The 17,369-nt window shown below is 47.5% G+C and overlaps 1 protein-coding gene across 3 annotated transcripts in view; it reads right to left on the bottom strand.

Annotated features, from left to right (window-relative positions):
* Xylb (xylulokinase) overlaps positions 1-17,369 on the bottom strand; it is a 63,140-nt gene that overhangs the window by 12,753 nt on the left and 33,018 nt on the right. For 2 of the 3 annotated variants that reach the window (XM_063225175.1, XM_063225177.1), the window contains one exon: positions 11,867-11,963. In XM_063225175.1, the coding sequence (XP_063081245.1) occupies positions 11,867-11,963 (97 nt within the window). Of the gene's footprint in view, positions 1-1,614; positions 3,970-11,866; positions 11,964-17,369 lie in introns of those variants that run through there. The other variant, XM_063225176.1, reaches the window with a different exon arrangement.

Raw genomic sequence — 17,369 nt, forward strand, 5'->3', positions numbered from 1 at the left:
AGTTACCTCTAACCAGAGCCACTCAGCAGAGCAGGGAATGGGCCCAGTCACAGCTACACGAGAGGCTGAGGCAGGAGAAGCATGTGAGCCCAATGGAGTTAAAGACCAGTTTGGCCAGCACAACTGAGTCTCTTAAAAAAAACCAAAAACTACGGATACTACAAAGTCACAATTATACAGTCTGTCCCCCAAACAGATGAATGAACCAATGGAGTTGAAAAGGAAGTAGAGAGGTCCATAGAGACACGGGAACTTGATAAATGATGAAGGGGCACTAGAGGTCATGGGGGAAATGAACCATTGTGCAGACGGGATTTAGAAAACTGGATCAAGATACTGGAAAAAATAAACTGGTCCACAATTTACATCACATATAAAGTCTCCAGAGGAATTGAAGTCTGAAATGTGAAAGATAAAATTATAGCATTAACAGAAAAACATGCAAAATGGAATTTCTATAACGTCAGAGTAGGGGAAAACCTGTTAAGCAATATTGCAAAATCATGAAATGAAAAACGGATGGTTTAGATTTAGTAAAAATTCTGATTAGCTGTTGACACCATAAGGTGAGCAAACCATGGAGGGAGAGGAAGTGGGGCGGGGCAAAGAAAGAATTAAGCTGTGTGACGTGGCTGGATGCGACGACACACGCCTACAGTTCCAGCACTTGGCAGGCTGAGGTGGGAGGGCGGCCATGCATTCGAGGCCGCCTGGGCTACACGGTGAGTTCAAGGCCAACCCACAGCAAAGCTCTGCCTCAAAAACAAAAAGCCCAAAACATGTACTGTGTACACACCAATCGCCCCACGATGAATGTAATCACTGTGTACTGCAAATGCGTACTAGTGAAAATAAATTTTAAAAAAAGGAAAAAAAAATCTCAAAAGACAAAATAAAAATTAAAAAAGAATAAATTTTACTGTTAAAAAACAGGGGATTTAGCTCAGCGCACAAGCACTTGCCTGGCATCTGTGAGGTCATGAGTTTGACCCCCAGACCAAAAACAAAACAAAACAAAACACCAAATGAGAGATGTTTACAATACAGAAAACTGACTACTTGAAGGGTCAGCCTGCCCCCAGAGCCTGTTCGTGCTTGGGTTGCAAGAAAATAAACTTCCCAGGTGGTCAACCTGTTTACACTTGGCTTGCAAGGAAGGAGGTTTCCAAGAACTGTTCCAACCTCAAAAGTCAACCGTGCCCAGGAGAGTACCTAATGATGACCCTGTCACACCTGCTGCTTGAACCGGGCTCACCTGCAGAGCCCCTACCAGCCTCCCCAACAACCCTTAAAAACCCTTTCCCCAAGCCAAATGGGGGCTGTAGTGGTCTGCAAGGCAGTCCACCTCTCACCCAAGAAAGCTTCTTTCTCGAGGCAGAATGTCTGGTCTGGCTTTGTGTGAGTTCTGGTCCATCATTGCTGCCCAAACCCGGGAGGGATGCCTCGGTCAGCCGACCAGTCCCGACCAACCCTGCGTGAACCGTGAGCCTCAGACCGCTTCCCTGCTGACACCAGCATCCTGACATTTCAAAACTGTTAGTGAATGCATTTGTGCCTTTACCTCCCTCCTCCCTCCCCAGCAACCCCGATCCCCGTTTCTGTCCCTCCCAGCCTCTCCGGGACTTCCCAAGCACTTTCCCCTGTTGCAGTTCTTTGCCGGAGTGGGTCACTACGGGGCTCTTTCAGGCGCTTTCCAAGGCTTCATGCCCAGCAAACTTGCCTTCTGCACTTTTGTTTTCTTCTTTCTCTTTTTCTTCCCATGAAGGTAACAGTCCTCTGTGGATGGCTTGTCTACGCTTCTGGGCTTCCTGCCCCTCGCTCCAAAGTCGTGTTGACATGCCAAGCCGTTCCTCCCTCTGCGCTCGATCCCCGCTCTGACCAGGGACGCCTGCTTGGAGAGTTTGTGTTCCTACATGCCATTTGGGACCCCCTATACTCAATCCCCTCTCTGACTGGGGTGCCTGCTCAGAGAGCCAGTGGTCCGAGGTCCCTCTTAGGACTTTCTATGGACAGTGCTTGCCTTTAGCCTCCTCTCTGTCTCCGTGCCTCTCCTCGGCCTGGTCCTCACTATGGGAAACAATCAGTCCTCTTCCCCTCCGCCACACCTACATCCCTTTTGGGATCGTCTACAGATGCTTCTTGTCCTCAATCTTCTCTCAGTCTTGACATCGCTCCTCTGCCTCACTTTATCCGTGGACAATGTTCCCTCTCCTTCCCCCTCGGCCCACGCTTCTGTCCTCATTTGTCCCAAGTCTGTTCTTCGCTCCCCTCAGCTTCATGGAACTCAAACCCAAAGGTCTCACATTCCTTTGCCAGACAGCTTAACCCCTCTGTAAACAATAGATCAATTTGTCCCCCAATAATACACTTGACTTTAATATCCTCCGGGATCTACATATTTGTCAACGCAATGGGAAATGGTCTGAGGTGCCCCATGCCCAAGTTCTCTTTGCAACCAACCTCCTTTCTTCTGCACCGTCTTTCTCAGACCTGTCAGCCCTCTGCACTGCCAAAACCCTTATCCCCACTAAAATAACCCTTACCCCTTCAGCTCTCACCCCGTCACCAGACCCACAAAGCTCCCCTCTGCTGCAGTCTTCTCCTCTAACCTACATTCATGTCGTCCCCCCATCCATTCTCACTTCCACTCTGTCCCCACGACAAAAGATTAAAGTCCCATTTTATTTCCCAAGCAACACCAGATGTTTAGACTTTGGTCCTCAATCCCCCCAGGCATACCTCTTAGCTATGACTTTCCAGATATGACTTCGGACAAAAACAACAAAAACAGGACAACCTTTAAAAGGTTACATTCCAGGACAACCTCAAAAAAAAAAAAAAAAAAAAAGCTGCATTGTAAGCTGAACTCCAAGGCCAACTTCTGGCTCCAGAGGCTGCAGCACCAGTGGCACTCGGAGCTCAAGATAAAACACAGGACAAAAAAAAATCTAAAAACCCAAGGCCCCTCCCCACCATGCTTCAAATGTGGCAGAAAAATGACCCTGGACCTGACCTGCCCTGATCTGTGCCACGACTGGGCACTCGTCCTTTCTGCAACCAAGAGGGCCACTGCAAGTGCAACTGCTCTGTCCACCAGACAGTGGTGAGTCATCAGCACCTTCCCTGCCCTCACAGGATGGGACACTGCCGCTGCAGACACGTCACAATCATCTGAAGAGGATGGAGGGGCGCAGGGCCACGGCCCCACTGAGGTATCGCGCCCGGAGCCCCACGTCTCACTGGACATCAGCCACTCATAGTGCTCTTCCTGCGTTTTCAGGTCCATGTTCCCAGTCTGCAGTGTCCGCTGTGGGAGTTGACAACCAGTGTTCCTCCCCAGACAAAACCTGTTCCCTGCAGATTCCAAGCTTTCTCTTACACACAACTGTCTTACTGTCCCAAGCTGTCCTGTACCTCTTTTTGATTAAAATAAAACCACCACTCCAGACACCCGATTTCTCCTATACCATCTCTCTCCTCACAGCCCTCATACTCGTCTCATCCATCATGCGCGACTGACTCAGCCCCTCCCCTCCTTCCTGCTCCACCCTGCAGTCCAGGCCACCTCCAATCCCACTCATGCCACCCACGTTATGCTGTTCTAATTTGCCTCAAGTAGCCCTCAGTCTTCCCTTCTGTTCCCCAATACCCTGTAGCCCCTAAACTTCAATGGAGGCCCAAACCTATAATCTGCCACTTGTTAATTTGTGGGTTTCTAAAAGTCACTCACTCACCTTATGACACTCCTATTCTCCCTATCTGTAAATCCAAAGGCTCCTATCACCTAGTCCAACATCCCAGAGCCATTAACAATGAGATAATCTCAATTCTCCCAGTGGTGCTTGTTGTAGTTTGGCATAACTGATGCCATCTTGTGCCTTGTATTTGACCCAGAAGAGTGAAAAATTACTCAGGATACTGTTGGGAGCCGCGGCCGAGCCCGGTCGCCTTACTTGGCGGACGTGAGGCCTGTAGGAAAGAGCAAAGCCTGAGCTAGATTACCCCTCCCATCGAGTGTGCTAAGATGGCACTTATCTCCTGCTTCCTGCTTGGTAAACAACCCGCCCTGTAAGATCTCCTGCTTCACAACCCGCCCTGTAAGATAGTCTGCCTAGCAACAACTGATGTTAGCCAATCAGCCCGCATCGCGCGCTTTGAACTGGTTGGCCACTGTAACCCTATAAAAGTGAGTGCCTCTCCCGCCAAGAGAAGAAGAAGAAGCAGAAGAAGAAGAAGAAGCACGCAAGGAGCCGCGGAGAGCGGACCGGTAGAGGCTTCGGGACAGACTGTAGGGAGAAGCACGCAAGGAGCCGCGGGGAGCGGACCAACAGAGGCTTCGGCCGGGAGGATTCCCGGGGCAGGCTGTACGGAGAAGGAAAATAAAAGAAAAGGTTGTCCACTGCCAGACTTTGTTGTGTGTCCTTCCTGCCGGCCGGGAGTGACACCTACATCTGGTGGCCCGTACGGGGACTGATCACCCCCGAGACGTGGCAGTGGACAACGCTCCAACGCAGAGCTGCAAGACAGGTGAGTAGAGGATAAACCTGGGCCCTGGGTGGCGCGCACCTACAGGGTTTGTAGACTCCTCTCAGGCTCACGCGTAAGTGGCGGATTCCTTGGGCCTCACGCGGTGAGTAACATATTAAAAAATGGGAAAAATAAAAGAAAAGGTTGTCCACTGCCAGACTTTGTTGTGTGTCCTTCCTGCCGGCCGGGAGTGACACCGACAGGATACAAGTCCCATGACAAAAGCAGAAAGAGCTGTACCCACAAGAGAAAAATTAACCTGCTCAACAAAAGACGCAAGATACAGGTGTCAACCAAAAATTAATGTAAGATTCTAGCTAAATTATTTCCAACAGGATGTCTTTCTGTGGTTTTCTGTTTTAAAAGCTCTGAAACTTTCCAGTTCGGGGCCACTTGCTTTGACTCTGAAACAGGTCCACACGAGTAATCGTTGAGCTCAGCTAATAAAATTCCAAATTTATCAATTTGGCCTCCTGGATTCCTATATTGTTTATGAACCCATTTCATCTGGGGCCTCACTCGGAATCCCTATTTAGGGATGTATAGGACCTAAGCCTCTCTCTGAGGCAATTAATTCCTTAGGGGGACTGCCAAGAGATGTTCCTTGCCCCTGAGGAATCTCTTTTTTTAAAAGAGAAATCAAAACCAAAACCCTGGACGCTATTTCAGGCGAGCAGTCCAGATTCTTACCTGTAAGACTGTGTCTGTTTGGTGGGATGCCCCCTGAGGGTGCTTGGAGACTGTTTTTGTCTCTGTCTCTGTTTTGTTAGTCTTGTGTGTCACCAGTTTAGTGTCTGTTTTTTTCGTGTCATGGGTCAGTTTGCTTCTGCTTCTTTGTTGCTCCTACAATGTGTTCTAACCATTTTCAGGTATTCTGCTGGAGAGCCTCTTCTCATGGTGAGCCAGTTTACCAGGAAAACTCTACCCACTCTCAGGATCTCTAACCTCTTTGTGTCAATTCGTCCATCAGGTTATCTGCAGGACACCTGGACACCCTAACCAAGTCGTTTATATACAACCCTGGATTGACTTGGTTCTGGACCGTCCTAGTGGGTCCCTCCTGCTGCCCCAAATGCTGCACTATCACTGAAGTTGCAAAACCTGACTGCCTCTAGCCTTGACTTTCTGGGAAGCAGCAGCTCCATGTCACCACTGCTGCTGCCGCCACCACCACTGACACCACCACCACCACAGGTGCTCCTCCCGGTGAGGTCCCCAGCAAGAGAGGGTCCTAGCCCCCTCCTGTGAGTTCTGCTGTGTGCCCCACACCCTGAGAATAGCTCAGTGCCCTTTTCTTCCTCTCCAAGCAGCTGAGTAATCGAGTGCAGCACCTTAACCATTTCATTCCGAGCCCGGCAGCAATTGAGCAAGCAATCAGGGCTAGTGGAGAATGCACTTTGACTCCAGGTCCCTGGTAAAAAACTGTGGCCCAGATGTCTGTCTCCAGGATTCCACTGCAGACACAGAGGGCAGCCTGGCTCAGGGTGGGGTCCGGCCTGGGCTTGGTGGGGGCCATTCTCCCCCTAAAGCTCTCACACACCCATAGCAGACATCCCTTTCCTGGGGCTTCTGTCCCAGTATCTTCCTCTCCCAACTCTTCCCCCTGAAGAACCCATCAATAGCTTTTCCAAACTCTCTTCACTTCTAAGAAAAGAGAACAACATATCTGCACCCTGGGATGAAAACTGGTCCCAGGACAGGATGGCTACCCCAGTCCCCACCTTGCCCATTTGGACTTCATGTTTCCCCTCACTCACCCCACCTTGGAATTCAAATGACAACCAAGGTAAGGAGGCTCTCATATGGTATTGCCATACTCTCCTGAGTGTCTTAAAGGCAGTCATTCAGAAGCCAACCAATCTGTCTAAACTCACAGAGGTAAGTTAGGGACCTGACGAGGCTCCATCCCGTTCTTGGAACACCTCCTAGAGGCATATCATATTTATATACCTATCGATCTGAGGGCATCAGAGGACAGACATGCTTAAATATCTTGCGTTTGTCTCCCAGTTGGCCCTAGACAGTACAAAAAGATTAAAAGGACACTTTCAGAGTTAGCAGAGGTAACTCAAAGGTTCTTCAACAACAAAAAAGATTTACAGAACTTGAACATCTTAAAAATCCCTTCCCCAAAAGACCAAGCACCAAGTTAAGAGAATTTCTAGGGGTTTTGGGACACTGCTGGTTGTGGATCCTGGGTTTTTCCAACATGGCTCAACCACTCTACACCTCTACAGGAGGGGATCCATCTGGACGTTTAACCTGGACTGAGCTAGAGGAACAAGCTTTCAACAATTTAAAACAGACACTCATAAACACTCCAGCCCTTGCTCTCCCTGATTTAGCCAAACCTTTCCAATCGCATGTGGCCAAGAGCCATGGGATTGCAAAAGAGGTCTTGACCCAGTACCGAGGACCCTGAAAAGGGCTGTCGCCTGGAAAGGGCTGTCTCTCCCAGGGATTAGACCCCACGCCTGCAAGGTGGCCAAACTGCCTAAGGACAACTGTAGCCACCACAATCAAGGGAGCCTCTAAGTTGACTTGGTCAGAGACTCCAAATAGTGACCCCACATGCTATGAAGACATTATTGTGGTCGCCTCCTATAGATGGCTTTCCAATACTTGCATTGTCCCACATTCACCAGGTGGACTGAAGGATTTGCCACTCGGATTCAATCAGCTCTCACACTAGCTAAAAAACTCCTCTATGAGACAGTGCCTCAATTCAATTTGCCCACCTCCCTGGGGTTCGAACAATGGCCCAGCTTTCATAGCTCAGATCACTTAAAATTTAACTGCAGCTTTAGAAATCAATTAGAAATTACATTGTGCCTACCGGTTTCAAAGTTCAGGCCAAGTACAGGGAATGAACAGAACCATAAAAGAAACTATTTCAAAACTGGCTCTTGAGACTGGTGAAAACTGGATAAATATCCTTCCTTTTGCCCTTCTGCATGCGAAATTTATCCCCTATCTCCAGGACATTACTCCTTTTGAGGCCATGTGCAGCCGACCACCCAGTGTCGGTTTTGATCCCCTGTGTTCAAGATGGTAAGTTGGCTGCTGTCACTAATGGGGAACTTGTTAAGTCCTTACAGGCTCTCCAGCCCCTCCTGCATTCAACCCACCACTCGTTCTGGAGCTACCAGACTGTTCCCAAAAGGTCTGATCTCCCTAGCAGCCCAACCTGCTGATCAAACCTACATCAAAAGGAGACAGACCACATCTCTAGGTGCCCACTGGAAAGGACCCTATCCCACAAAGTTGCCAAAAAGAGCCACTGGATTTACCACTCTCACTTCAAGCTTGTAGGACCAGAAACTCTGGCTAAGTGGACTATCAAAAAGTCTTCTGACCCTTTAAAAGTCAAGCTCCAAAGATGCAGACCCTAAGTCTGTTTATGTATAATAATAACCCTCCTCACCCTGTAGCTTATAGGTGAGTTACAACAATCAAACCCAGATGGTAAGCACCTCAAGCCTTGATTCTGGTTCTTTATGCTGGTGGGGACAGGTTCCTAAGTCCTCCACTTTGGGAAACCTTCAGGGCTCTGGACTTTGCACTCAGTCTGTAAACTTCCCCTTGAAGTGCTCCCATTTCAAATCAGTTGTAATTCAACTATGTAACCAACATTTACTCTTCCCACCAGGAACTTGGTTTGCCTGTACAAATGGCTTCAACCCCTTGCACTCATCTGGCTGTCTTCACTGGACCTAAACCTGAACTCATGTTCTTCCCCAAGTATACTGGTATTCTGGAGAAGGAGGTAGGGAACATCTGGGGTTATCCAACTCACAAGAAGAAAAACAGCCCCAGTCCTAATTCCCATCCTTTTGGGATTAGGAATAGCCAGTTCCACAGCACTAGAAACCACAGCCCTCATAGTGGGAGACAAAATTACCAGATACTAAGCAAAGAAACAGACCATGATCTGGGTATCTGGGTACACTTGAACAAAATGTTCATCGCCTAGAGGAGTTTCTAAACCCCCTGGCTGAGATGGTCCTCCAGGACTGATGAGGTCTAGACCTCCTATTCCTAAAACAGGGAAGGAAGTCTATGCCTAGCCCTTGGTGAATCCAGGACAGTCTTAGATCATGAAGTGCCTACCTGATAGGAAAAATGAGAAACACTGTCAACAGAGCTGAAATAAAAATTTGTTCTCTGCCACTCCAGAAAGTAAGGTCCTGCCCCCCGACTTTCAGCTCTGGCAGGCCCTTGGTTTTCTTCCCACCAGCCATCCCACTGTTGGCCCCTGCATGATAAATTGTTTAATGTATTATATCCAAGGCTGAGAGTAATCTATTAAATTAATGGTTATACATTCCCAATATAAGGATTTACAAAATTTAGATGAAAAAGATAACTTTTAGATAAAAAAATGACCAGCAATCAAAAATTTGATTCATGTACTAAAACCAGGGGGGAACGTTGTAGCTTGGCATAACTGACGCCATCTTGTGCTCTGTATTTGACTTGTGCCCTGTATTTGACCCAGAAGAGTGAAATATTACATGAGGTATAAATCTCATGAGAAAAGCAGAATGAGCTGCACCCTTAAGAGAAAAAAATTAACCTGCTCAACAAAGAAGCAGGATATAAGTTTCAACCAAAATTAATGTTAGATTCTAGTTAAATTGTTTCCAACAGGATGTCTAGCTTTGTGGTTTTCTGCTTTAAATGCCCTGTAACCCTCCAGTTTGAGGCCACTTGTTTTGACTGTAAAACAGGGATCCACAGGTGGTCACTGAGCTCAGCTAATAAAATTCCAAATTTATCAGTTTGGCTGCTTGGATTCCTATACTGTTTATGAACCCACTTTGGTGCCAAACCCTTATACTATACTGTCTCAAATTCCTGCACTTTTCACTATTCCCTACACCCATTGCGATTGCCAAGCCTTCTTTGCCATCTGTCTCTATTGTACATCACCCTCTGGCTCTCTCAGCCCCCCATATTCCTATACCTGACCACCCTAGATCTTATACCTCCTCTCAGACCCCACCTGCAATGCATCAGCCCACTAACGCTGCCTCCCCTTCAGTTCCTCTGCTGGGCTCCTCTCTCAGCTCTCACCACTCCTGAGTCCCCTCACAGGGCTCTGTCATGCTTATGCTTGTGCCATGTTTTATCTCCCTAGTCCGCAACACAGTCACAAAAGTCACCACTCAAAATTTTAACCAGACGCATCTGATAAGAGATTTCTCTTATCAGATGGTGCCCACAATTGATCATTACGGTGACCCTACATCCCCAGCCTAGCCTTCCCACTTTGCCCCAAGTCAGCCTAAAGCAACCAAAAAGACCTCACTGCCGATTCCTAAAAACAAAAGGCTGGGATTAAGGGTCAGTCTGCCTCTGGAGCCTGTTCATGCTTGGGCTACAAGAAAGGAAACTTCCCAGGTGGTCAACCTGTTCACGCTAGGGATGCAAGAAAAGAAACTTCCCAGAACTGATTCAACCACAAAAGTCACCCCTGCTCAGGAGAGTACCTGATGATGACCATGTCACACTTTGCTGCTCGCACCTGGCTCACCTGCAGAGCACCCCACCCCACCCCAAACAACCCTTACTTAAAAATCCTTTCCCCAAGCCAAACAGCACCTGTCTTGGTCTGCAAAGCAGTCCCTGACCCATAAAGCTTCTTTCTTTCGGGAGAATGTCTGGTCTGGCTTTGAGCGAGTTCCGGTCCATCAACTACTACTATTCAAATCATACAATAAACCCCTCCAAATCAATTTGAAAAAATTAACCCAACAGAAAAATGGGAAGGGATATAAACAGCCAATTCACAGTGGAAGAAATCAAGTTTACAAAAGTGGTTCAAATTCATCATTTAAGAAACACCACTGAGCTATCAGCTGACCCCCATTAGACTGGCAAAGACAAGCGTCAGTGAGGATCTGAGCACATCATAGAGCCAGAAGGGCAGGTGGGCATCTTGGCTGTGGCCTCCACCCCCGTGCAGAGCAGACCTGACATCTGGCAGGCCGAGAGGGTGAGGTAGGGTGTGGGAGCGGCCAAGATAGGTGAACTCAGTCACCCCCCCCCCCCCCGGGCAGACAGAGACAGCCACAAGGCCTGCTGTATTCAGCAAGTGAAGAGAGGCTACAGGGGGACTCACACTAAATTATGTGTTCATGCCCCACCGCTGTTCTGGGTACAGACCCAGAACACCCCGAAAGCTCCTGTGTGAGAAGCCTGTGCCCCAGCGTGGCAGTGCTCTCTGGCAGGAGGAGACTGCACCCCATCCAGAGGGCCCTCACCTCATTAGCGGGGTTCCCCTTGGCTGAGGAGCTACAGGAGGTTGCTGCTGCTGGAGGTGCCAAAATGGTAGGAGGCGGGGCTTGGCTGGAGGAGCGGGACAGCGGGGTGAGCCCTTGAGCGGGCACTTTCTCTGTCTCCCTCCCTTCCTCCCTCCTCCCCTCTCTGTGTCTGTCTCTGTCTCTCCCTATTTGCCTGTCTCTCAGGCTAGCTCCCTCTCATTCTGTTGTCTCTCTCTGTCTCTGTTGGGGACAGCTCCTTGTCTCTCAAAAAGCCAGAGGACTCCTGCCAAGCACTCAGAGTCAACTTTCGCTACCATCCCTGCCCTGCTCACCCAGTCTCCTTTCTCAGGGAACTCTGAAGGCTTTGGAGACCCTCAGGAGATCTCTCCTTAAACTTCTAGGATAGTATAAGAGGGAAATAGGAATGTGTCCAGTATTTATTTTAAAATTTTTACTGACCTAAAACATATATCCAGAAAAAGTATACACATTACATCAGCCTGTACCATGACAAAGGTTCCCAGACAAACAGTGTAACGTGACTAACACTGCTGACATAGGAGGGTCCTCGCAAAGCCCTCCTCAAAGGTAACCTCACATCCTATCCCAGCTCCAGCAACAGCAAATGGCTCTGTGTGTCCCAACTCTAATGCACACAGAACTTCCTGTATGCACTGTGTGTCTGGCTTCTCTCACTCAGTGTTACATTTGTGAGATTCACCAATTTGGGTGCACTAGTCCAGTTCGGTTCATTTTTGTTTCCTAGAAGGAGTACCCTACACTTGCTGCCTTTATTATCTATTTCCTTGGGGCACAATGCTCAGGACATTCAGCCTGTAGCCAGCTCAGGGTGACAGAAAGACAGTTCTTTCCAGAGCCACACAGTCCTGGCCAAGGGATCAGGCTATGGGGGCAGAGGTGAGGAGTAGACTGCCCATCTCCTCTTCCACACCTGTCAGCCAGGCTGGTCAACTCACTTGCTCACACTCACCTGTTACAGGAGTCTTAACAGACAGGGCCCCACCATCCCTGAGCCCCCAGCTCAGAACACATCCTGCCAGGAGCTCACTTACAGACTCTATAGCCCAGGCCTTCTGCATGAATCCTCTTGGCCATGAATTGTCCTTCAATCAGTGCTCGAATCTCAACATCCCCAGGGAATGCTGGGACCTGTTTCCAGGAAAAGAGGACACAGAGTTAGGAAACCTCACTGTTTATTCGTGTGTGTGTGTGTGTGTGTGTGTGTGTGTGAGAGAGAGAGAGAGAGAGAGAGAGACAGACAGAGAGAGAGAGAGAGAGAGAGAGAGAGAGAGAGAGAGAGAGAACTTTCTTAAAGAACAGCCCAGATTTGGAACTCACAACTGGCCTCTAACACATGACTCATATACACAAGCTCAGAGCTTCACATGCACACCACTTGGGGGAATCAGATGCATCGCAGAGCTCAGCCTCAGGCACCTGAGGGTTCTGTGACCCCTGTGACGCAGAATACATTATATAAATTGTGCTGACCATCATTCTCTCTCTCTTAACAAAACGGAGGCTCAGCAGCCCCCATTTCTCAGCAACGAGACAACAGAGCCCAGTATGTAGCTGATACTTGCTCAGTGTTATGTATTAAAAACTGGTGGTCAACTTAACACCAGCCAAGTTAAATCAGCATGGTGCTGAGCGTAGATGTTCCACCTGAGGAAAGTTGCCAGCATAAACAGAGATGTGGAGAAGAGCGAGGCTTTGTGGGTTTCTCTAAGTGTTGCTGTTTGAGCCACTGGCTCTCCTGGAGGAGCTCATCATGACCAGCTTCCCCAGTGTGAGTTCAGCCATTGTCATTGGAGGAGCTCAGGACCTTGTTGGGGAGAGTGGCTGTGGTTCACCTTGTGGGAACTCTGGTCTTACATCAAGCATCGCTTCCTGGCTCTGGAGGGGAAGATGTGTGCCATTTAATCTCCTGCAGAAACTTAACCACACTAGCTTTCTGGCATGTAGTCAACTGTTCTTACTGTCAGAGGAACTTGGGACCTTTGTGTCACTGAGGATACCTGTGGTACTTTTCAGAGCAGCCCTGGTTCTTATTGTGTGTGACTTCTTGGCTCTAGTGTAGAGCCTTCAACCTACCAGCACAGCTCCTTCACCCTGCTGGCACAGACTTTTTAGCTCTCACTGCTGACTGTTGGGCCTTCCCAGCATGGATCTGTAAAACTGTCATGAGTCCTTCTTGTGGGCTCTAGACCTCCAGTTGGACTCATGGGAGGCACTGTCATGGGCTCCAGGTCTTCAGCTGGACTCACGCAGGACACTGCTGTGGGTTCCAGGCCCTTGGCTCAATATTCTGGGTCTTTAGTGTTGTGGACAGATTTCCTGCATTTTCTTGTGTTTTACTCTGGGTGACCATCTTAAAATAATACTATAAATTCTGTGTCCCGATTCTAATTGTTCTCCTCACAACCCCTGACTACAACACTCACTGAGAAGCATGCACTTCTGTTATGTACCTCCATGGATCAGCACCACCCCCAGGCCTGGCCACGTCTCTCCAGCACCTGAGACCAAGGACAGAAACCTGCCCTAACCAGCTCCTGCACTCTAAGTGTACCAACCTACAGCATCTGCCACTCCGACTATGGTGAGCTCCTTCTTGGGCTGGAGGTCTCAGCTGTAAACCCTTCCCGGAGAGGCCTGCACCTGTCAGCCCCTGGGCAAAGCCCCAGCCCATCCATAGCGCTCTCCTTTCCAGCCACATCACACACTGCATTGCATGTGTGTTTCCTTTCTTGCTTTCTGCCCATCTTCTTTCCAGAATGTGGGTCCTGCAGAGCTGCCATCAATCATACCTATCTGCTGAGTCAATTACTGAATGAACGAAGACCACCACCTTCTTCCTGAAAACTAGAATTTATAAGCATAACAAACAGCAGGCAGTTGGGCATGGTGGTGCATGCCTGTGTCCCCAGCATTCATGCAGGAGACTGAGGCAGGAGGATCACTATGAGTTTAAGGCCAGCATCAACTACACAGTGAGTTCAAGACCAGCCTGAATAATAGAGCAAGACCCTGTCTCCAAAATAAAATAAAATAAGAGAGAGAGACAGACAGACACACAGAGACAGAGACAGAGACAGAGAGACAGAGTAGGCATACGGTATCTTCTTTCAAAACAGAATCCAGACTGGTGTATCAGAAGACCAACACAAGTTGACACTATGCAGAGCACTGCATTTAAACTCCATCTATAATGCCATTGTTGATCATGTAATCCAGGGCTAATCTGACCATACAGTGGCCAGATAGAGCATTAGAGATGCTCTCCCATATTTACTGAAGTCACAAACATCTCTGAGTCCAACCTAAAATCTGGTGATGACTTTGGGGACATCAGAGAAGTCTCAAATTCAAGCCCCAAAATTGAGTGAATCTCCTCCTGCATGTCGGGGGAGACCATGGTGGAGAAAGAGAAAGACCTTTGACTCAGAGAAGATCACAGTTAAGCCTTTTCTACCATCTGAGACCCTATGATTCTGGGAAGGTCACAAAGCCGGGGGACTCAGTTTCTCCACCTGTAAAGAGGGAGAGTCACGTCCCATGATTGCAACTTATAGTGTGCATGCTGCATAGACACACGGGGCCCCCTCTGTTGACAGGTGAACCAATTGTCTGAGTAGTTTGAAACTCAGTGCCTAAGTGTCTGAAACCTCAGGATTCAGGTTAAATTGTAGTCTTGGCACTTCGTGATAAATAAGTGGGTTTAGGTTTGAGTTTCAGTTTGAGCACTTGGACTCTGAAAGGTTCACCATCTGCTGGATATGGTGGCCCAAGCCACACATGATAGCACATGCCTGTCTGTCATCCGAGTAGTTGAGAGGCTGAGGCAGGAGGATCACTGAGAATTCATGGCCAGCTTGGCTACAATAGTAAATTCAATTCTAGCCTGGGCTACATAGTAAGAGCTTGTCTCAAAAAAAAAAAAAAAAAAAAAAAAATCCAAAATGGGGGGCAGGGGAAAGCTCACCATCATTGGTCATGCCTATCTTACAGGATTTGAGGAGTAAATAAGGGAAGAGACCAAGATGGTGGAGCATTACGCTGCAGAGACAACAGCCTCTCTGAGGGACACCATCCAGACCCTGGAATACAGCATCGTGAGGAGGACAAGGAGGGAAGTGGGGCCACTGGACCCAGGAAGAGTCTGAGTGCAAATTGAAGCCCACAGAGAAAGTGAAAGATAGAAAGTCCAACAAAGAAGGAGGTAGCCAGCGGTGCTTTGTCCCTCAGACAGGACTCACTGCATGAGAGGAGCAGTTCAAACCTGCAGACCCAAGGTGATGGCGACGGCTGGCAACCCCAGAGGCCTCTGCAGAGAGATGTGGTAGTGGAGAGGAGAAGCAGACAGGATGGACTGCACTGGCTGGTGGTGAGTGCAGAGGACTTAGTCCTCCTGCTGCAGACAGCGATTAGCTGGGAGCCATCCTGGAGACAGGCTGGCTGAGCTCAGAACCCAGAATAGTTGCCAGCTACAGTTAGCAACTCCCATCTGGGCTCAGACCCACAGAAACTGGTTGGATGGCGGTAAGCCCAGTGAGTCTGGTCTCAGGGCAGGCCTGCAGAGATTATCCACTACCCCACCAGAAAGCTACTGCTGGCTTGCTGGGAGAGATCTGCACAGATCAGGACTCTCTCCACTCCTTTCTGCTAGTGAAAACAGTAAGAATCCTGAAAGTAGACTTTTTCTTTACTTTTTTCTTTCTCCTTCATTGCTTGATCCTGTTTTTGTGTAAGTATGAATATGGTTCCTGGCCTCCTTGTGGCTGTGGTTCTGTTCTGTTCTTCCTTTTATCTCTTGCATTCCTCTTTTCCTTCAGTCTTCTGCACCAGTTTCCCAAAGTTGCCGTGATACACCTTTGTTTTCTTCTTAATCCATTTTAAATTCTAACCCCAGAGGGCAAAATTAACTTGCATACTGCATACAACTTTCTGGTTTGTTTTAGATTTTTTTTATATAACCACAGATCTAGTGCATATGGTTAAAAGTGGCAAATAAAGGATTGCTAGAATGTGTTTGATGCTACTGGTACCACTACAGTCAAAACTGACACAATTATTCTAAACAGCTGTTCATCCCAGTATTCCATGACTGAGACTGACTAAGGGTCACAGAAAATGCTGTGGCACAGTACCAAAGAACCAGGATTAAGCCACAAGCAACAACTTTTCATCTCCAACAAACTGACACCCAAAAACCAGACACACCTGGAAGGTACCTCAGAGAAGCAGTCACCACCTACGGGTCCTAAATACTAGCAATAAAGTAAACCACCTTAGGCAATTTACAAGTATCACGCCAGTAATTAAACTGAAGAAATGAAAAAACACTTGAACAAAATGCAACCACAGCCACCAAGTTCACCAAAGGCAAATCCAGCAGGTAATGAGGTGGGACAGTTTGAAAGCCTCCCACCAGGCCTCCCTGAAGCGGTAACAACAAAGCAATTGAATGAGGTTCTGGAAAAAATGAAATCAGAAATAATCTCTCAGATAAAGACCATGCTTAGTGATGCTAGAGCAGATACAGACAAAAAAATACATGATCTTAAAATTATAGAGCTCAGTATATGAAAGAAATGGAATCCATAAAGCAGATTCAAGCAGATACCCAGGAAAATAAAAACTCCATGGCAACTATTCAAAGCAGATTAGGCCAATGCGAGGACAGAATCTCAGATATTGAAGACAGGCTTGCAGCTCAAGACCAGGAAAAGAAAGATTTCTCAAAACTAGCAAGGGACCATGAGAAATCAATTTAGCAGCTGCTAGATGAGACAAAGAAGAATAACTTCAGATTAACTGGAGTTAATGAAAAAGCAGGAGATATCACAAATGATATTAAAAAATGTTCACAGAATTCATGGCAGAAAATTTTCCTAGTAGACAAGAATTTGACATACAGATAAGCGAGTAATATAGAACTCCAACCAGCAATGACCAAAAAAATTCTACAAGCAGGCATATCATAGTCAAGATTTCAGAAATTCAACACAAGAACAGAATTTTAAAAGCTGTTAGGGAAAAGAAACAAATCACCTATAAAGGAAGCCCATTAGAATCACAGCTGACTTCTCAGCTCAAATTTTAAAGTCAAAGACAGCTTGAAGTAAATTAATCCAAGCTCTAAGGAAAACAACTTTCAACCCAGATTGATGTACCCTGCAAAACTATCTTTCAAAATTGATGGAGAAATAAGATACTTCCAAGACAAAGAACATCTGAGGAAATTTATAACTATCAAACCAGCACTCTAAAATGTTCTGAAGGACATTCTAGAAAGAGATAAAAAGGATAAGGGGCTGGGGATTTAGCTCAGCAGCATAAGTGCCTGACTTGCAAGCAGGCAGTCGTGAGTTCGATCCCCGGTACTGATAAAAATGAAAAAGACAAAAAAAAAAAAAAAAAAAAAAAAAAAGGACTACAGCTCCATGAACCCCAACAGAAGGAAGACAAAGAGAGCGGGGTGCGGGGGTTAGGGGCCAACAACAGGAAAATAACATGACAAGGCTAAGTCAATACATATCAGTTACAATCATC

Source organism: Cavia porcellus, unplaced genomic scaffold (genome assembly GCF_034190915.1).
Source record: "Cavia porcellus strain 051 isolate PalLab524CR breed Dunkin Hartley unplaced genomic scaffold, mCavPor4.1 scaffold_15, whole genome shotgun sequence".
Lineage (NCBI taxonomy): Eukaryota > Metazoa > Chordata > Mammalia > Rodentia > Caviidae > Cavia > Cavia porcellus.